The following is a 22,531-nucleotide window of genomic DNA, read 5'->3' as shown; positions in this document are numbered from 1 at the left end:
ATTGGTGCAACTTATTTTCTTAATATGTAGGCCCTTAATATGTTCTGACTACAGCTTTGTATATTATTGAAGAAGAAAACAACACACAATCAAAACACACAAACAAACACTATTATTTTTCACAATTGTGTCCTTTTCTTTCAACACATTTTATTGTGCCCCAAACACTGACATTACATCATTACAGACATTATTGCAAGATGAACAACAAAAAAGGACTTTTGAAAGTTTTTACACTAACAGCCTTTGATAGATCTAAAACTGCAAAAAGCTTTAATTTGTACGTTATATTTTACTTTTTTGTCAGTAAAATGACATTAAGTTGCATTAAATATGTGGTTATGCTACTGTTTCCCACAGAAATAGACACTGTATTAAGTTAAAAACCCTGTGATGAGTCACAGATATAACAAGTTATGTCTTTTTCACCCAAAACAAGCACATAATTCTATGCAAAAGAAGGGTTTTTTCATCTTGCAAATTTGATGACCAATTGAGCCTAAATTTTGACAGGTTTGTTGATTTATGCGTACACCGAGATACACCAAGTGAAGATACTGGTCTTTGACAATTAGTAAAAGCATACTCTTCTTTAAGGAGTTTTCATATTTTAATTTAAAACCATGTTGTCATTTCAGAATTGTTTTTGGCAATTTTGTTCAGTTTAGTTGTTCCTTTTTTGTGCAGAACACTTTACTGTCCTCCAGTCTGTGTACATATCTGTTGTATCCTTCATGGGTAGTTTATGATTACTCAAATATCACAAGTGACAAGTAAATATTCAGGAAAATATTATTAATTTTGCAACAAAGTTTGATATTAAATTTTCTTTACTTTGTTTTATGTAATTACCAGGCATTTTGTTACTCAATTCAAAGATGGTAATTATGCCCTTTTCCCGTCTCCATTGTAAACTTCTGCCAATGATCCACCACATACAATGTAATAGATGACACACAAACATGCAAAAAAGGCACATTCATTTTATAATTGCTATTATTTAAGAATAACTTAAAAATTGCCACGCCCAATACCAAAATGTGATGCAGATCTTGCTTAATAAGTCCTATATTAACTTCTTTAGCGAGAGAGCTTCCTATAGGGAATTAGGGACCAGTTATTAATAATATTAACTTATTGTTTTCACTATTAAGTAACTTCCGCTTACATTGCTGAATATCTTGTGACTTTTGAGTGCGCTGGAAATAATCATGAAACCTTATAGAAATATACAGAAATGTTTCCATGTACTCCATTTAACTTTTAAAAATGTTCCCTCCTGAATGTATATTACCACAGACACAACCTCAACCCTCCAAATGCAAAAATGAGTTAGTTGTCTGACCTTCTTTACCTTAGCAGAGTCTTTCTTGAATGCTTAAAGAGCCTTAAGACTCAACTTTTAACCTTAGAGAAAGACTCTGCTAAGGTCAGACGTCAAATAACTAACTTTAATTTTGCATTTATACCATACATGTAAGTCCTTTTCGCTGGTAATCAGTTTTCAATAGCACATTCAATTATCTTTCTTTTCAAATGAAGAAAAAACAAAGTCCCACTAAATCTTGCCTATAAACTAATCCACCTTAAAAAGACATACAACTAAACATTTTCTTGCAGAGTCAGGGTGCCAAACAATGGCAGTTGCTAGTGCAATAAGTGGACCATTGTGACTACTTCTTTTTTCCTACTGCTGAACTTATTACATAGTCACAGCCCAACTTTTTTTTTTAGCACGATTGACGAATGAACACCTCCACCACGTACTGCTGTTTCATGTATTGTTAAATTGATTCTTCCCTTTTGGGAAACAAAGTCGAGTACATGGCCCTATATCACAAAGCTGTTTAGCAGAAAATACTGCTTGACAAATTTATTTGCTTAGCAAAAAATTAAGTTGGGCACCAGCCACAACAATACAAACTTTAATGTAATTTGTGCTGGGTAGATTGATTCTGTTAAGCAATACTATTCTGTGTTTAACAAGAGTTTGTGCTTACAGGCTTTTTGAAATTGAGCCCAGTTGAGCAAGGAAAAAATAATGCACTGCTGTTTCATGTTTGTTTAAAATGCATCTTCACTGTCGAGAGCCTTGGTGTCCTTGAACTTCTGGAAGCGTTCTATGACGGCATCTACACTGTGTTCTCCATGTACTTTGTTGTCCCTGGTGCGTACATTGACCGTGTTGTTGGCCTTCTCTTTCTCTCCAACAACTAAGAATAAAAGGAGGAGAAAAATAGAACTATTTGAAGGACGCAAAGTACCATGTATTACTGTAATAAAAAATCATATAGTTTTAACCAATTTGTTTGGGGGGGAACAAAGATAAACTGACTAGAGCAGACTTGAACCTACCAACTACGGATAAACCGATATTCAACTAACTGAGCCTCCTAGTAGCAATTTTGCAGCTCGCGATTTATGAGTCTCACATTTTCTAAAAAAGTCCACAACAATAAAACCTTGCACTTTCTCACAGAACCTTTGTTGTCTTGGCATTGTTTGGTCAGGGTGGCTGACAAAAACAAATTGTTTGAACAATTCCCAAAACAAGTCCACTATTTGGAAAAGAAATTACATGGGGATAACAGGTGTTAGTTGCCAGAGGAAAAAGATGCGTCTTTTTAGCCTCTTTCTTTAATGGAGCTTTCCCGTAATGTGGCTAAGAGCTACCTTAAGGGAACAGCTTGAAGCTAGGCCAGTAAGTCATTCACTTGAACCAGACAAGTGGGAATGTCACCCAGTTGCTGTCCCTGGTTTGAGTAAACTGGTTGGGAGACCGTGATGGGTTTTTAGATCTCATGCCTTACCAAAGATGAAGTTGAACTGGGCAAGCTGAGCATTGCGAATCTTCTTATTCATTGTATCACCAGCATCGACGTCAACCTCACAGCAGAATCCAGCCTCAAAGATCTTGTTCTTGACTTCTGTGGCGTACTCATTGAAGACGGGTCCGACTGGAATCACCATGGCTTGGGTCGGAGACAACCAGAAAGGCCTGTCGGAAATAACATAAGTTATTCACTTTATGAACAGAACCTTTATAATCATTTTAATAGAGCTACCAACGTTTGTATCATGCAATCAGGGAGATTTAAGACGACAACCACATCAGGGAGATATTCAGAATTACATTCAACATAAAAGGGAAAGAGTTTCCATAATCAGTGAGATTTTCAAGGACGGGTTTATCTTCTACACAATCAGGGAAAGTTGTCAGCTCTGCTGCTCACTGATGAGCAGTTATAAAGAAAGGTGCATTCAGTTTCAAAGCTTTGCACAGATACATGTAGGGTCACGGTTATAGTTAGGATTAGAAAATCATTCTAGGAGAGTCGAAACATTGAGGTGCGACCGTCTTTTTAGACCATTCAGAAAGGACAAACCTAGCTTTATGAAAGTCGAGTAACTTACCATTTGCCTCCGTGGTGCTCAGTCAAGATGGCCATCATACGCTCAGCAGATCCTAAGACAGCACGATGGATCATCACGGGCGTCTTCTCTGTCCCATCTTGGCTGAAAGGGGGTTAAAAGAAAATCAGTATTTACGTTATTAACAGAAAAAGAACACAAAACATAAACAAACTAAAAAGCTGTAATCTGGTTTTTCCCCTTTCACCGATGTGTATTCAGCACTATTTATTTCCGGAGTTCTGTGGAAAAAAAAATCTACAGGCAAATCACGCCGGTGAGATTCGAACCCAAGACCTTTGCATTGCTAGAGCAGATGTCCTACATTTAGACCATCAAGCTAGCCCGATGGCTAGAGGCAAATTAAAAAAAAATAAAATAAGGTCAACGGCCATGATTTCAAAAAGACCTAGGACTGAGTTGTCGGAATCTGCATTGTGATTTGTGACATCACACTTTGATTAGCTCAATTCGAGCCATTGTCTCAATATACACATCGGACCTAAATACAGAAGTTTTGTCACATGACCAGTAAATTCACATTCACACAGCAGTCTGGTGTCCTCCTGGTGTTGCCCTTTTTAGTTCTTACCTTGAGTATTTGAGATTGAATCTGATGGGCAGCTGAAAGTCAAGCTGGATCGTTGCAGTTTGATGAGATCGATTCATTGCATCCCGAATGTTGATATCAATCTGCAAACAGTGTAGAATATGTATTTTGTTACTTGTGTAAAAAACAGTATATAATAATGATAATGCTGGGGTCTTATATTGCGATTCATCAACCCAAAGGGGCATATCAAAGCGTTCAGTATTTTTTCCTGCAAGGTACATGTATAAGGAGCTAAGTTTTGAGGTGTCAGACCTACATGTATTTTTGTTTTATAGTACCACAAAATGGTTATAAGATGCTCCGTTAGTTCGCTGACCAAGACAACAATTTTAAGGGTTTGTTCTGATAGATGGAGCTTGAACAGTAACTGGGTTCCTTATTCACACCAAGAAAGTAGATGGGCAATTACATGAATAAGGAACTAGGAACTGATGGATGGGGCTTGAAATCAACTTGGTTTCTTATTCATACCAAGAAAGTAGATGGGTAGTGACATGAATAAGGAACTAGGAACTGAAGGATGGGGCTTGAAAACCAATTTGGTTCCTCATTCATGAGAAATAAGTAGATGGGCTATGACTTGAATGTGGAACTAGGAACTACTGAATGGCAGTAGATATGCTTCTCCCATTGGCCTACCCTCAAAATCTTACCTTTGGTCCGTAGAAAGCACCATCCTCCGGATTCAACTTCCAATCACTTGAGAACTCATCCAGAGTTTCTGCTAATTGCTGCAATGTTTGAAAAAGAAATTACACGAATAAAATGGTTAAAACCCGACACTCGCAAGTTCACACAGTGTCCACACCACTAGAAAAGTAGACCAAAAAGCAGGATTTCTATAAATTTGTACAAAAATAACATCTGATTTTCTTTCACGAGGCCGACATAAAAAGTCTGATATCGGATCAAAGTTTCAAAAAAATCGCATCCCTGTGAGCATTACCTTCTCAGCACTGTTCCAGACCTCAACGTCCCCAAGGAAATCCTTAGGACGAGTGGACAGAGCGAGTTTGTAGGTGAAGCCGAACGTGTCGTACACAGTCTTAAAGAAATCCAGACAACCTCTGATCTCCTGCTGAATCTATAATAATAATAATAATAATAATAAAAAATAATAACAATATTTATATAGAACAATATGAAAACAATATTCCTCAAAGCGCTTAACAGCAAAATGAAAAGCATTAAGAAAATTAAACATTGGGTATGATTGAAGAACAATTTTACTGACAAATCATAAACCCAAAATGGTGATCATTTATATAAACACAAAACTAAACCCCTGCAATCTGAAGGAAAAAACAACCCCAAAACAAAACACTTCTAATAGGTATGAAACTGTGAAGTATTATAGAGGAAGTATAGTTTCCAGGTATTTGTGACGAGACTTAGTAAATCTTTATTGGCGCTTTCCCTTTATGGGATGACAAGTGACGTCTGTTCCACCAATCAAATGACAACGATATCTGTGCACGGAATATAATAGGTTTTGTCCTTTAAACTCTTACCAAAGATAACCATGAAGAGAGAATCTGACTCATTCTACCAAAAAGCCAAGAGAAATGTGATAAACTTCTTTCAGGCACAAGATGTTTTATTGGTATTTACCATATCCGGGGTGCAGAATATATGGGCATCGTCCTGCTGAAAGCGTCTGACTCTGGTCAGGCCAGTGAGGGCGCCAGACAACTCGTTGCGATGCAACACGCCAAAGTCTGCCATACGGAGCGGCAGTTCACGCCAGGACCGAGGGCGGTGGTCAAACATAAGGCTAGGAGTAAACGGGAAATATATTAGATATTTAAAGATGCCTCCAGATCTTGGTCTGCAAACTACTCCGCGAAAAAAACATCAATGAATTCAACCATATCCTACAGCAGTTAGATACAAGTGGTCGACAACGCACATTGGCGAAAAAATGTGTCAACAAGTTTGAGGGAATAATTTTGCATGAAATGTAACCAAAAGGACATTGGAATAGAATCCACCGAGCATCTTCCAACCCTGGAAATTTGAGATGAGTGTTGTACACATTTAAAAAGGAGGAGAAAGTCAGATTTGTTTGTGCAAGGGAAACTGACTGTGTTTAATGTGTAGCTTGGAATAAAGAAAAATTGACTGGAGTGGGACTAAAATACTATCACACCAACTAAGCTATCCAGCTCTAAGTTGGCGGTCTCCCTAATAGTCAAAATCTTTGTCCATGGGGTTATTACTTGAAAATTAATTAAATAAATAATTTCTTCACCAGTGGCCAGGGCAGTTCATTGGCTTCAAAGCGTACGTTTCCTTCTCAACTTTGAAGGAGAAGAGATTATCCTAAAACAAAAACAGAATTTGTGACATTTCATTTTAATGGAGATACACGTAGCAACATAAAATACACACACTTTTGTAATTTATGTTTAAGTATGGACTGCTTACAGTAGGAGATAAATTAATGTGAGCCCTTGAATGCAACAGAGACTACTTAAAATGTTAAATTATTTTTCCTTTTTTGTGCAAGTTCCCCCCTTATCAGCCCAAAGTCACTCTTTTAAAGCCATTGGACCCTTTCGGTACAGAAAAAAAAAGTTCACAGATTCACAAATAACTTACAGGGTTTACAGAAGGTAGTGGTGAAAGACTTCTCTTGAAATATTATTCCATGAAATGCTTTACTTTTTGAGAAAACAGTAAAACAATATCAATTCTCGATAGCGAGAATTGCAGATTTATTTTAAACACATGTCATGACACGGCGAAACGCGCGGATACAAGGATGGGTTTCCCATTATTTTCTCCCGACTCCGATGACCGATTGAGCCTAAATTTTCACAGGTTTGTCATTTTATATACAAGTTGTGGTACACGAAGTGTGGGCCTTGGACAATACTGTTTAACAAAAGGGTCCAATGGCTTTAAACAAAACTAACTCAGGGAGTCTGAAGGTACAAATTGATATTCCTATAAATTGTAGGATGGAGGGAAACAAAGAGATGCAGTACATGGAATGAAGCTGTTGGACTGCTTCTTTGTTTTACATCTCAGCAAAGCAACATTGTATGAGTCAGAACCATGACTCGATAAGGCACTTACAGAGTAGTGTTGCCAATGGCCTGATGTCTCCCATAGTTTACTGTTGTATATGTTTGGAGTCATCACTTCCTGAAACCCTCGCTTCCTGTACTCAGTCTGGAAAGAATAACAAATCACACAAATTATTTTCTGCAACAAGAACATTCAGAAGGTATTTCACAAGTGGTGCCCGCGCAGTCAACACAAGCTGGCTGTATAACCTAACATAACATTTAAAATTGATTAAGGCGCTCAATCAAGACCACAGCACAGTTAAAAAGGGTCTTTAGAACTTTACGAAATGCAGATAGAGCAACAGATTCCCTAATGACAGATGGGAAGATTGTTCCAACTCATTCGCCCAGCTACACTAAAAGCTTGCTGACCTACCTAGAACTTTGTTTATTCGTTGAACATTCAAGCGAGTGATTTATTGAAGAAAAAAGACTGGGAGTAACTACCGAATTATAGTCCTAAACCAACCTTGATGTAGTCGATAAGCGTATTGTAGATATGAGCCCCTTTGGGTTGAAAGAAACAACTGCCTGGACTCAGCTCATGGAAGAAATACAACTCATGATCCTGTAAAAGAAAAACATAAATGTCAATGTTTTTTTTTCCCAAATACATTTCCCCCTGTAGAAGGCTCAAAGCCACTCTTGGTAAGAGGCTACAAGAAGAAGATGAATTCAAGTGAGTTGAAAGTAGGAACTCTTAAAACAAGTCAAGACTGTAGGGTGGAAGGAAGGTATATGTTCGATAGAATAAAGCATTTTGAGAAACATTTCACTCCAAGAAATGTGGTGATGTCCAAAAATTCTAAATTTGAATTCTTACAAGCTTCAGTACCAAGTCTCAGATGAAAGTGTATTCCTTTAGGAGATGTTCTTCCTGCATGGACATATTTGCTCTGGATTTTAGACGACGATATTTAAAAAATGCTATAACGTTTTGAATAGATATTTTCACATGTTAGCTTAATTGTATTATTGAGGATATAAACAATTGAACGGTTAAAAAAAACAACGGTATACATTGCCTTTGAGCTACGTTCATAAAAAAAAAAGTCAAAATTCAGTAGTAGCGTAAATGCTTTTTTAGGAAATGCAACATTTTTGCATTGACACAACAAAATCACAGACGTTGTGTCTCCACCCGAACCCAAAATCCTGAACTATGCCCCTATTGCTTACCCTTCCCAGTTTGCGATGGTCTCTCTTGGCAGCCTCAGCCTGGAAGTGTTGCCATTCTTTCAGTTGCTTGGTGTCGGGGAACGAGATCCCATAGATACGCTGGAGAGACTCTGCCGTAGCGTCACCGCCCCAGTATGTGGAAGAATTCTACAAGAGACAAGTCAAGTCAATTCATTTTGTTTTTCTGAAGCAAAACAAACTTAATCACTGAACTAGCCAAGAACCCCATGGAGAGAAACCAAAGGTGTAAGTTTATCCTCGCACCAGTATGTGACAGAATTCTACATGAGAAAAGTTATGTCAAGTCAAAACATTCATTTCATTTCATGTCATTTAATTATTCTAGTTGTGACGAAAAACAAACTTAATCAGTGTTCTAGGAAATAACAACACGCAGCGAAGATTTGGTTTTGTTTAATAATTCTTGTATAGAAAACTTAATCACTGTACTAGCCAAGAACCCCATAAAGAAATGATTTCATTTTATTTCCGTTGTTGATTCTAGTTATGAATCAAATAATAATGACGCCTTCTATAGCGCCGGTATCCACCAAAAAGTGCTCATGGCGCTTGCGTCAATAAAAATATTCCCCCTTGGTTGTTCTCCAGCAGTGCAAAAGACAAGAACAAATTCCAATGTCTAGTGAATGTTACTGAAATGTCTTTGAAAAAGATGGGTCTTCAGAGTTGATTTGAAAGTGTTTATTGTCTGGATGGCTCTGATGGAATGTGGTAAACCGTTCCACACCTTCCCTGCAGCTACCTGGAAAGAACGGGATCCCCATGAACTATTTCCAGCATGTACCACAAGACGAAACTTGTCAGCAGCTGAACGTAGATGATCACGTGCTGGTACATAAGGCTGGATGAGGTCACGGATGCAAACTTAATTGCAAACTTAATTGCTGCACTAGCCAATAATCCCATGGAGAGTAACAAAAGGTTGAAGTTTCAGTTTTAGATGTGTAAGGAAAACCCAAGAGAATTATTCCAGGGAATGCCCACGCAGTCAGGTAGGGACCACTGACAACCCAATCCATGTAGTGCCCCCTAGCATAATTTAACAAACTTTATATCACCAACAAAGAATGTCAAATTTAAGTAAAAAAAGTTAGTTACTGAATCACAATTTCTTTACTTGGGCAATTCCTATACAGAGCGTTTACATCCCATTGTGTCTGCTGAAATCCCTTGATGGGAAGCTACTAAACAAACAAACAAACAAACAAACAAACAAACAAACAATGAAACAAACCTTGACGACATCCATGGCCTTCACTTTGCCAGTGTGCCGTACATGAGGACCTCGACAGAGATCAATCAATGGACCACATCTGTAAAAAAAGAATCAAGAAATAACTCAAGAGATACAGTCAGTAACACATTGTCTAGTAAACAATTATGTTATGGGCAAGTAAACCCTAGTTTTCAATTTCCAGTACACTAACCAACATGTACACATGGTGAAGGCTACACTGGATGTTCCCCTAAGCCCATCACAAATTTGTTTGATCTTTCCAAGGGCCCCAAAAATCAGAAATTAGACTTAGGTCTAAATAATATCATGCCTGCAAGAAACTGAGAAATGTATTCATTACCTGTAAACAGTGGTAGTTGCAGTGGTAACTTTTTCATTCAGGATGCGTTTCTTGAAAAGATTGTACTAAAACAGAAAAGAAGAATTTAATTGTCATTAATAGACAATTGGATTAAGGGCAAGATATAAAAATGTTAGTGTTAAAAAGTTGCCTGGTTAAATTGGAAAGCATCTTTAAACTCTAAAAAAGGCCAGGAACCAACGAATCGTTGAGAGACATTTTGTTCGGACACTTACGTCAAACATCTTGAGTAGATCTTCTTTCTTCATCTCGAGTCTGACGAACGGTTGTTTCTCTTTCTGGATCTTCTTCACCACCTCCTGAACTGACTTGAAATCATTACTTGATACTTGTCTGCAAATGAAGAAAGGAGAAAAAAAAACATCTTAAGTGTGCTCCTTCCTTTGGACGAGACATAAAGCCATAGGTCAAAGGGGCCTTCGGTGGTGAAAGCTCTTTATAAGAACAGCATATTATTATTATTACTAAAATTATCTTACCTTCCCTCTAAAGACATATCGTAATAGAATCCACTTTCGATGGGTGGACCATAGCACAGGCATCCTCCATAATGGCGCTCCATGGCCTCTCCCAGCATATGGGCGCTGGAGTGCCAGAACACCTGTTTCCCTTCGTCATCAGTGAACTTCAACAACTCCACTTTGCTGTCCTCCTCTAGAGGGCGGTCTAAATCCCAAAGGACGCCATTCACCTTGGATACGACCGAGTTGTCTGCCAATCCCTGACTGTTAGGAACAGAATTTAAAAACGGATGATAGGTAAGTAAGAACAAGATCTGCTTGTAAACATTTGCAAAATAGGGCTTAACAAGATAATTGTTTTACCTGATGCCAGCAGCGATAATATAAGGAGTGGTCTCCCACGCCTTGCCATCGACTTCCTTCCCATCGGGTAGGGTCACTTTGATTGGAGTTCGCTCCTTAGCTGAAATGCAAAATAAGAAACAGTAGCTGAATAAAATCACAGGTAGATCATGGTTGTAATTTTATATTTTTTCCGCTTCCCTACGACAAGATTGTAAAACAAAAGATAAAGTAAAATCTGTCCACATACATGGCTAATCAAGCCAGTGTTTATATTTGGTTCATTGGCAACAACTGCGGATATTTCTATTCCTCCTGGACAGGATGCCAGTCCATTGCAGGTTTCTCCAGGCTCTCGCCTTGCCAAGATCATTGTGCCTTGCCCATGTGTCATGACAGACCAGACCACGACTTGAACCCCCATTCTGTATATTACAGAACTTGATACCAGTGCCCTAGTGGCCTGTTGGTACCCATTTGTACTCCTGGACGGAGAGAAGCAATTATGACAAAGTGCCTTACACAGTGTCGAGACTAACCAGGCCAGGATTCGAACCCACATTCTGTAAATTACAGAACTTGAGTCCAGTGCCCTAGATGAGTTGAGTTGGCCTCTCTCAATATTTCATTCTTGGGTGGAGAGAAGCAATTATGACTTGCTCACCGTGTTGTGACTGATCGGGCCAGGATTCAAACCCACATTCTGTAAGTTACAGAGCTTGAGTCTACTGTATTAGAGACCCCGCCAGCCAGAACACCCCCCCCCCCCCCCCTACCATAAGTAGACTCACCTGCCAGCTCAATGTCAGCCTCAGCTTTGAGTTTGTCAAACAGATCTAATCTCTCCTGGATGTACGCTGGCCATGGATCCAACTAATCAAAAGATAAAAAATCATATAACTAAGGGGCATTCCAAAGCATTCCAAATATGAAAGGTCACACAGTACCCCCTTATTTTTCAAAAAAAAAAAATATACAAGTAAAGAATAAATGACAATGGCAACAACAATATTATGTTTGATTCAATGGTCACAATGTGCATGGTAGCCTATTAATACAAATACAACATGGTTTAAGGGGGGAGAGCCAATATTTGCTCCCAGAAATGTTGGAACCGGACAAACAAGTTCTTGAGGCGATGCCATGCCGAGCTAAGAAGTTTGTCAACTTCCCGGCCTGGATTTCATCTTTGAGAGGACAAGGCCGTTTTCGCTTTGCAAAGTGAACTTCGAAATTGGAAAAGTTTGAAGGGGCACAAAGGACAACACCAGTTGCGGCAGAGAGGCCTTGTGTTCCGCTCCCATGACCGCTCGGTCACAACACACCACATTCATTGACAACTCATCTTAAGATAAATCTTAGTGCTTTGTGACATGTAGCTCAGGTCACCTACCTCCACTGGGTAACTCCCTGCTGCAGCATCAGGAACAGCTTTACTCTTCTTCTCCTTCTTCTTCTTATCTCCTTTTCCTGAAGTTTTCGCCTCCTGAAAACATTATTGAAGTATATTTAATATACATGACAGTTACAGTTTTGCATCAGGGGGTTATAAATAGTTTGTTTTTATACTTATCGTGTATTTTAAAACTCAGTAATTTCCCGAGTTCTGTAAAAAAAAAAAAAACTCTGCAGGAAAATCCATTTGGTTGGGATTTGAACCTGCAACCCTCAAGTTCATGACCTAAATTGCGTTTCACTTCAGATGTTTTTTTTACCAGATCTGTAAAGGATTCCTCGGCTATCAATAATAAGGTTTATCGCGATTCAAAAACGCAATGCATTGTGGGAAGGAATATGGGGCGGTTTCTATGCAGTTTCTACGACTCACGCACGCAACGCCTATACCTTTGTTAGGGTTCAACAGCGCCCTCTCTTGATATTTTGCTATTTGCGATAAACCTTATCAACCGATTGTATTACATGTCTACCTCCATATTCAGACGATAGTGGAGAAAAAGAATGAATTTTCTGGTACCATGTTCACGCTGGATTTTCCAACTTTACAACTACTGGTACTGTACACAATCACATTCATTCATCATGAACTGAAAAATTACTGATGAATGGAATCTGTTCTAATTCTAATCTAAACTAACATTCAATCAACAAACAGTACTGTAATGAGTAACAGTAAACACTGTATTCAGTAACAATAAATCATGAACATGATTCACAATTCTTAAATCATAATCTAACTAGCATTACGTTAATCATTTAAGGAACACGTTGCCTTGGGTCGGACGAGTTGGTCAAAACAAAAGCGTTTGTAACCGTTTTTTATATAATGCATATGATTGGAAAGATGTTTTAAAAGTAGAATACAATGCATGATCCACACAAGTTTGCTTCGAAATTGCGTGGTTTTCCTTCTACTGTGCGAACTAACACGGTCGGCCATTTATGGGAGTCAAAATTTTGACCCCCATAAATGGCCGACGTGGTAGTCGACGAGGTAAATGGAAAACCACGCAATTTCGAGTCATGTTTGTGTGGATCTTTGTATTCTACTTTTACAACATCTTTCTACCCATATGCATTTTATAAAAAACGGTTACAAACGCTTTTCAAAGACCAACTCGACCGATCCAAGGCAACGTGTTCCTTTAACAAGTTCCATCGAGCAATGGCTCCACGTAATTCATGAATTTACAATGTATGCCAGGTGGCTGGCAATGGCACTGAGTGTGAACACACTGCGCCACTGCTGCCTGGTAAACTACACACAGTGAATACTGAATGCAGAATTGTTGTTGAAATGAAGTGCTAATTAATTTACCGAGGACATGATTCTTTTGCATCTAGAAACGAGAGGGCGTCCTGAAATCCTTCCAAAAGCTCTGGCTAACAACATAGAGGAATGTGTATTGGGTCTAAATTACTTGATCTATAATTAAAAAGAATCTTTAGCATGCCTTTTTGCCGTCTTCCATCGTCAGGTTGGACACTCCTTTAGCCACGTCGTCCGCCATGCTGGATAATGGTAATGGTATGGTGTGAAGCGCCCTCAGTAGACCAAAAAGCAGAGCATAATAAATCAGAAAGTATTCGGTCTGATGCAAATTAAGGCCTCCTTTTTGAACATCAAAAGGAGAAAGAAGTGCTCCTTTCTCTGTCTCCGGACCTCTTCAGTCTTCACAGTGGCAATGGTGTATGAGTATGCGCTTTCTGATCATACAATTCAAAGTTCGTTGCGCTTTGATCACTTTTGATCACTAAGTTGATGATGACATACGAGCAAGGGTAATTCCGAGGGATGATGCAATCGTGCATGCGCCCCATAGTAAACATTGAACACCCACAACACATTAAAGATGCTATGTCAGACTTTTGGCCGATTTGGACCCAAAAATTTAATGTTCAATGGGTATTTTGATGGGGGTTGAGAAAGTTACAAGCTTTCATTTGAGCCATTGCTCGAAAAAGTCCGCCAATTATTAGAAGCAGTAAAATAAAGTGCTCAAAATTAGTCATTGTCGGGATTCCCGACAATATCACGTGACCAATTCTTATGTGTTTTATAAGAAACATTTTTTAAAAATTTCATGGTTCCTGGCCATTAAAAGTAAAAGTTAACCTATTTTTTCGTTAGAGCGGGTCACACTCTTTGAAATACCATTCACTCAAAAAATGTCAATGTTAATGTAATTTCTTCTAACATATTTGGTTCCACAATAGTTCCGTTTGTTTAATATTTCCCACTTCCAAGTAATGGTCGATAAACCTTGCGCGAATAGTGACATCGGCGGGCATTTTTTTGTTTATACCCCAAATTAATTCACTGAATAATTTTGACCTAAAAGGGCTTGCGAAGCTTATGTAAAAAAACAATTGCTCGCGATAACTTTATTAAGGTACACGCTTTAAAAAGTATGCATATGCATGTCATATTAAGAGAGAGTTGGTTTGACCATGGATCAGGTATACATAATTATTCATCCATCATATGGTCATACACCGCGCAACTGGGATTGTTGTCAATCTCATGATTCCGGCGGCCGCGGGCCGCGATTGGAAAATGGGATAAATTCCGCTTTGAAATTGAAAAACCCTCGTACTGGGATGCGGAGGGGTGGGGTGAGGAAGAGTCTGAAGATCCGGACCCACCCTATCGGACCCACCCCACCTGCCCCCCCCCCCCGCCCCCACACACACGCTTTGTATAGCAAAGATTCGCCCTGATGAAAACACAATCATAACTGTGCTTTTAGGCGTTACTTTTATCTAAATATTTACACACAAAAACTAGACAACTGGTGTTGATGTACAGGCAAGCTGTTGCCACTGTTTTAATTACAAACAATCCCTTTAAAGGTTTTAATTGGCAGTTTTCATTGCAGGCCTAAGCAGTTCAGTGAATGAGGAAGAACTCTCACCATATCATTGAATCCTCATCAACAGTGAATGCCCACAGCATCGGGAGGAAAATGAAATCATTTATCGGTGGATTGACAGTTCAACCCCTCAAGGTGCTAGTTATCTGTGCGGCCAATCTGGTCTTCTTCGGTAATATTGCCCTACTCCACTGGGACCCAAGGGACCCAGTTACCGGACAGAGGCTTATCTCCAATCAGCTACCCCATTCCGATGATTTGCCAGTCAAGCCGGAACACTCTGTGGGTCTCGGAGGAGTTCTACACGGTAGGCCTACCACCGGTGGTGGACGACGACGGACCAACAAGTCCGTGAATGATGTCGCAATTTCGGGCCGCCGCGGTGATGGTCGGGGGCCCGGAATGCAATACGTAAATGACCAGGGGAATACTAAGGATCCAGTCTGGCGGAGAAGCAAAGAGGAAAATCTCTTTCTAGAGAAACAGCTTAAGGTACTTCTTTCTTGAATTCATTCGCCTCTCGATCTAAAAGTCATACATCCATATTGATGGAAATAGTGACGATTGTAATAAATGAAGATGGAACATCGTACAACGCATTTTTGGAAAGTAAAACACAAACCGACTGTAGTTAAAGTCTAGTGGTACTCGTATTTAATTTGAAATAATTATGCCGAAATCTGTCAACAATCTTCGAGTGACTGGAAGAAGGCGTATGCGCCCTTCTTTCTGCCATACAAAGTACTTTTTCAAAGTGAGAAGACTGCAAAATTAAGCAAAACAATGCCCCTGACCAAGTTCAACTTAAAGACAGTGGACACTATTGGTAATTGGTCGTCGAAGTTGCGAGATAAGAATGAAATAAAAAACCACCCTTGTCACACGAAGTTGTGTGCGTTCAGATGCTTGACTTCGAGACCTCAAATTCTAAACTTGAGGGCTCGAAATCAAATTCGTGGAAAGTTACTTCTTTCTCGAAAACTATGTCACTTCAGAGGGAGCCGTTTCTCACAATGTTATATACCATCAACCTCTCTCCACTCCATTACTCGTCACAAATTAACGTTTTATGATGATAATTATTTTGAGTAATTACCAATAGTGTCCACTGCCTTTAATGACTAATGCATGCATGAACTAACGAGCGGTAGACAACCGCGCAAACTTTCACGCTCAGTTTTCTTGAAACCCAATTCACACATTATTGCTTTAGGCCCACGCCCATTCTTCTCCGGTAAAATTGCTCGTTGTGCTTCAGGGAACACAAAGAAATGTCAAAATGCAAGTTAGAACCACTTCAAGGCAATCTCCAACAAGCAAAGCCATTCACATTTCCAATGTTCGCCTATTTTCTCGTGGATCGTAAGACATATTATTCGAAAATACCTCAAGTGCCAATAACAAGTTGTCATTATTGGCATGCACTGTAGTGTTGCCTCCAAGTTGACTGTAAAAAGTTACCTCCGGCCAGACCCTATCGCTCGATAAAACTTTAAAACCTCGCCGACCATTTACTCCAACAAAGTACAGTGCTTTGACAATACCCTTGCGTAAAAGAGCTTTCAAGAAAAAAAAATGTAATCCTCTACAGGGAGAGCCAGGACCGACAACTAACCTTTACGCGAAACGAATTCTCAAATAATTTCAATATTCAAGTTTCAATCAAATAACCGGGGCTGCCCCAAGGGCCGATTCATAATTAGTTTGCCTGAGGCAAGGCGAATAGTGACGTCGAAATTCAGATTTCCAGGAAAGATTTGCGAAAGGTTGGAACGCGGGGCAACTCGATTGATTATCTTAACCGCGAAAAATAATGTGACGTCAACTTTCTGTTCGCATTTTTTGTTATTGCGTGAACTATAATGGATAGGACAGTTGGGTAAGGTATGCCTATAGTGTTGGGAAATTATAATGGATTAAGATACAAGAAATCTTTAAAATCTTTGTTTTTAATTCAGTAGCAATTTTGATGATCCTTTTTTAGACTGAAGACGCGAAAGTAAGCAGGACACTTTACCGCAAACGCTTTGTGAATACCACTATAGCAAGTAAGATTCGTCTAAGTTGGGTATTTGCTTATTATTCGGTGACTTAAGTATTTTCTCGAGTACGGCCCCTGTCACAGCAATTAAGCTCACTCATGAGGAACCCTTTGATCTCATACGGAAATTAAAAAATACCAAACATGTAATAAATTGTCCATCTTTATAGTTGATACGTGCTAATTGGTGATCATGTTATTTTATGGTAGCGGTGCCTACCGTTTACCGACTTGGGCACGTAGTTCACACAGCTTTACTCAACCCCACTCAACTCACTCGGAAGTAAGGTCTATTGAAACAGTACAACGTGACACGAAATCATCATTAGCCCACGACACGTATGATCAAACGATCTGCAATTAACGGCACTGGACTACTGGTAATTACTCAAAATAACATACAAACCTACTTGGTAATGAGCAACGGAGAAATGTTGCTAGTATAAAACATGAAGCTAGTTTATGAGAAAGAGAGTAGTTTCTCACTTAAATAATCACAGTTATCAGGCATGACGCCTTTTATTGAATGCATCTGAAGGCACACATGTGCAGCACTGGTGTTTTTTATTTCATTATTCTCTTGCAGTTTCAATGACCAATTGAATCAAAGATCTTCACAGGCTTGTTATTTCACGCACATATTGGGATACACCAAGTGGGAATACTGGTCTTTATAACAATTATCAAAGGTGGACAGGGGTTGGTTTCACAAAGAACTTAGGACTAGTCCTTGGTCTTTTTGGAGTTATTCAAAACTGAAAGACAGTGGACACTATTGGTAATTGTCAAAGACCAGTCTTCTCATTTGGTGTACCTGAACATGTGCATAAAATAACAAACCTGTGAAAATTTGAGCTCAATATTGGTCGTCCAAGTTGCGAGATAATAATGAAATAAAAAACCCTTGTCACACGAAGTTGTGTGCCTTAAGATGGTTGATTTCGAAACCTCAAGTTCTAAATCTGAGGTCTCGAAATCAAATTCATGGAAAATTACTTGTTTCTTGTAAACTCAGTCACTTCAGAGGGAGCTGTTTTCCACAATGTCTTATACTACCTACCTCTCCCCATTACTCGTCACCAAGAAAGGTTTTATGCTAATAATTATTTTGAGTAATTACCAATAGTGGACACTGCCTTTAAGGCTAGTCAAGTTAGGAGAAGTAGATCATCCTAACTCGAGTCTTACTACTCTTTGTGAAACCCATCCCATTGCCTTTAAAGTATCGTAAATATTGGCCGCAGAAACATACACAAGTGGAGCCACTCACTCGTGTAACTTCACACGTCACACAACATTAGAAAACAATAATGCCCTCAAATTTAAAACACAGATCAATCACACATAAAGTAACATCCACCATGTTGCTCAGAGATCATTTTTCAACACATAAAAAGGACGCGTGACTGATGAATGAGGCAAATTAAACGTCATGATCTCCTCTCCAAGTAGCTGTTTGATCGTTTAATTCACGGTATTACACTGTTCAAATCCAGCAAGCACGTTTTCCCTTCAGACAACAACACGACAGCTGTTTAGGCGGGAGATGGAAATCCAAACTTTGGTTGTCCAATATTTGGGGTATTGTCGGAGTGTTTTAAGGGACAATGTCACCGGATGAGTGTCCGGAATTGTAATGTTGGCGTCGTCTATTGAGTCGTGGGCGTAATTGCTCCGTTGTGTTTGTGAGATGGGTTTAAACTGAAAGAACTTTCTCGTATGTTGTTTGTCATTTGGGACAACAGCTAGACGTTTTGCAAGGGAAACTTGGTCACAATGACTTGGCAACTATTTTAGTAAACATTGTCTGAAGAGTACATTTTCTGCATGTTCATCCATTCCCACAAGGTGCTGGTCACCCCCACCCCCCCCCCCCCCCCCATGGTCGTCAGTGATGTGCATTTAACACAAAGCAACGACTAAAAACTTAGTCTCTCAAAACCAATAACTATACCAATAATTATAATCAATGACACATTTCGTTTTTAATGCATCGAACTTTGGTTTTTATGTAATGTGGTACACAACTATAAAACCGGCATAGTTTTACATGTAACAACTGCGTGGTATCCATGCAGTGGAAGCACATAGACCTACTAGATTTCCCAACATACATTATTTCTAGGATGGAGCTTGTGTGCACATGGACCATTTCTCTTCTATTAATATAAGATCGACGTTTCTTTCTAAAGAATATAACCCACTTTTGCACCCTTGGAACAAAATACTAATTATTTAACTATGTGATTATCTTTCAACAGATTCTCACCAAGACAACAATACACTCTCCAAGAACATGCGTCGGGGACGGTTCAACCAGCATTTTGACCAATGACGTCATTCCATCCAGCCAACCTTCTCGTCATCCTCGACCCCAATACATCCTCCCCGTCATGCTGGGTAACCAGGGACCCAACAACCAACTACAGGCTTTTCACTTTGTCGTTGCTGTCGCCATGAAGCGAAATTACACCGTCGTTTTGGCGCCATTTTTCAACCATCCTACCGTGGATGCGCTGGAAATGCGCTGTTTTGGGGACACCCTAAGTCCGGAAGCGTTTCGCAGTCTGGTGCCTTTCGGTGGTATGGAAGAGTTTCGGGAACAATGCAGTGGGAGTGTAGATGCTGTGTTGATTGGTACAAGGAGTCAGGGAACCGGACAGACTGAGGAGCAACGCCTAGGTCTTGAGTTGTACCTAGACGGTCAAACACAGATATTTGCGGAGTTGAACAATCTTACAATACCCAGCATAACGTTCAACCGCATCGATCCAGAAACCATAGTAGACCTACCGAGCGAAACGCCATCAACGCCCATTAAGCTGACAGAGTACCTAGACTGGTACCCCAAGGCCTTCAGGACTGAACGCAAATGCGTGGCTTTTGTGTACCCTTACGGCTTATTGGGCAGGTTTCCACACCATGACGTCATTACTTCTATGGCACGCCATTTGATTAGACCAAATCAAATAATAGAGTTGGTTGACGAGTTTCTGGAGAAAGTTTGGACAAATGGGAGTGACGTGACTTGCGTTCACTGGCGGTTTAATGCTGAATGGAGAGCTTTCTGGTAAATTGCGTAGTTCCAAATGTTTTCTTTTAAATTTAGGTTTTCCCGGTCAATTTAAACAAACATGGTATTTATTATACCCGGTTCATTATAATTCGTTTGAAAATTAATGACGCGATGGATAAAAATTCATCAGTCAAAAGGGAATAGGCCCTAGGCCTAATGTATAATTCAATTCAATTAGTTTGACACTCACTGGTCAAACCAGATCATTCAGAACCAATGGGTCGTAAAGATCATTCACATTTGCAAAAGCCAACAGCGAGGCTGTAACCGACCATTGAATTTCATCAGTTGTAATTGCAAGGGCGTCGATGGGTGGGGGACGGGGGGGGGGGACATGTCCCCTCCACTTTTCAGACTGGGGGGGACAGCATATCAGATGTCCCCCCCCCCCCCCCACTTTTTGATTGACTGTCATTAGAAAATATGCAACAAAGTATAAAATATACATAATTGTCTTGATATTATTACAATGTTTGTTCAAATAAAAGAATTGCGGACAAACGGTGAAATGTCTTCTTCAATTTCATTTTTATTCTGATCATGGTTCTGATGGACCACGCTCAGAATGGTATTTGGGGCCTGTTTCCGTTTCTTTAATACAGCCAGTCGACATTCAACTGAGGAATGGTGGGATAGTCTTGGATTTATAAATGAAATATAATTATACTGTGAAATGATTCTGAATGAGAAGAATGAAATCATCTGTGAAGAAAAATGAATTGAGTTTAAAAAATAAACCCTACGTTTGAAAGAATTACAGAAACATGGGAATGTGTTAATTCGAACTCGTGTGACAGCAGGGTATACTTTTGATAGTTGTCAAAGAACAGTGTCCCAACATGCATAAAATAACAAGCCTGTGAAAGTTTGGGCTCAATATTTGTCATCGAAGTTGCAAGAAAATAGCGAAGAAAAAAAAACACCCTTTTGTTGCATAGAATCGCACGCTTGCAGAGGACCGAGAAAAGCTTTATGCCCTGAAGCCTTTCTTATCTTCAAATTCTGGGGTGACAAATTACTTTATCTAAAACTACATTTCTTTAAGGGTGTCGTTTCTAACAGTATTTTAAAGTATCAAACAGCTTTCCATAGTGCTCTATACCAAATCAAATTGTATGCGTAATGTGTGTGTGTTATTACCATCCCTTTAATTAACTTTTGCTGAAATTGCCCGTGAACACCTGAACTATTTTGTCTTCCCTTCTCAGTTTTAATACTTAAAAGGCTATTATCTGTAAATGATTACAAAATTATTATTAAAATTCCGTTCCATTGCACACATTAATTTGTTCCGACAACATTATGTAAAAAAAAACAAAAAAAAAAACACAGTGCTATTGGGTTGACATTAAAGTCACCTGGAAATAGAATTTTTTTCTTTCAAACATAAGAGTATATGCTTACGAACAATAAAACAATTTTTTTAGTAATTGTTTGTCACGATTTATATGTTTAAAAAATATATAAAGTTGTTTGGGGGCTGACTCCGCCTACCCCTTTTGTGACGTCAATCGAGGCAGACTTTGCCTGCAATGCGTATAGTAAACACACGTGCAAAGTACATGTACGTCCAAGTCGTTTTTTTTTAAACGTACAAACTCACGACTTGGTCCGTACATGTACTTTGCAATTGTGTTTACTCTACGCATTACAGGCAAAGTCTGCCTCGATTGATGTCACGAACAGCGCCCTCTCGGATCGGGGTCTACTCTTAAATTTGTAAATAACATAAGAACTGATTTTTTTAAACCTTAGTTAACTGATTATTCACATTCCACTCATCAAAACACATATATTAGTGACAAAAGCTTTATTTTGAAAAAATACCACTTCCAGGTGACTTTAAGATAATTCACCAGGATTGATTGAACAATAGGGATGCCGGACATCGGGGTGTAAACCCAGCTACAATATACAGGCTTTTCTGTTTACAAAATATGAGATGCATCATCTAGACAGGTAGGCCTACTTTGAATTCCTTCTATACTGGGGAAAGATTTGTTTTTAATGTATATATACATGGTATACATAATATTGTTTGTCTTTTCTAGCGAGACAGATTCTCAAAGTGTCTAATCCAAACCACCACTGGGCCTAATTTCATAAAGCTTCAAGCAGAAAGTACTTCTTGTCAAATTTCTTTGCTAAGCAACGAAATGAAACATACAGTGTTTCTCCTGATCCTGTCACCAGAAGTTAATACGGAGTAGAAATCGGGGAGCCAGCAGTTCGCGCGAGAGCAGTGTTGTCGGGGGAGCACCGTCACAACTCGACTATCTCAACGCGTCGGGCCGATTTAACGACTTGTCCACAAGTCTATCACCAGAAAGGCTTGCCAACACCCTCAGTTTTTAATAATTCAAGCTCATTAGGTAGCCTGTTAA

General features: G+C 39.2%; 1 protein-coding gene across 1 annotated transcript; it reads right to left on the bottom strand.

Moving 5' to 3' along the window:
• Positions 1–112: 112 nt before the first annotated feature.
• Positions 113–13,607, bottom strand: LOC139941599 (threonine--tRNA ligase 1, cytoplasmic-like). The gene is made up of 19 exons (XM_071938168.1): positions 13,476–13,607; positions 12,093–12,185; positions 11,491–11,572; positions 10,721–10,820; positions 10,376–10,621; positions 10,112–10,229; positions 9,876–9,940; positions 9,533–9,611; positions 8,278–8,424; positions 7,568–7,666; positions 7,106–7,201; positions 6,276–6,346; positions 5,636–5,798; positions 4,971–5,108; positions 4,678–4,755; positions 4,004–4,104; positions 3,415–3,516; positions 2,811–2,998; positions 113–2,213 (listed from the first exon to the last, which is right to left on the bottom strand). The coding sequence occupies exons 1-19, from the start codon at positions 13,548–13,550 to the stop codon at positions 2,065–2,067; spliced, it is 2,190 nt and encodes a 729-aa protein (XP_071794269.1). The 5' UTR covers positions 13,551–13,607; the 3' UTR covers positions 113–2,064.
• Between the last annotated feature and the right edge of the window lie 8,924 nt (positions 13,608–22,531).

This window comes from Asterias amurensis, chromosome 9 (genome assembly GCF_032118995.1).
Source record: "Asterias amurensis chromosome 9, ASM3211899v1".
NCBI classification, from domain to species: domain Eukaryota; kingdom Metazoa; phylum Echinodermata; class Asteroidea; order Forcipulatida; family Asteriidae; genus Asterias; species Asterias amurensis.
The sequence above is the reverse complement of the archived record's forward strand: the minus strand, read 5'-3'. Positions and strand labels throughout refer to the sequence as shown.

What these genes read in the sequence shown, in the direction of transcription:
- LOC139941599 (XM_071938168.1), bottom strand. Translation starts at nt 13,550, where the DNA reads ATGTTGTTAGCCAGAGCTTTTGGAAGGATTTCAGGACGCCCTCTCGTT. An exon ending in CAGGGAGTTACCCAGTGGAG is followed by an intron (nt 11,573 to 12,092) that starts GTAGGTGACCTG and finishes TCTTTTGATTAG; the next exon opens with TTGGATCCATGGCCAGCGTA. An exon ending in ACCATCGCAAACTGGGAAGG is followed by an intron (nt 7,667 to 8,277) that starts GTAAGCAATAGG and finishes TTTCTTTTACAG; the next exon opens with GATCATGAGTTGTATTTCTT.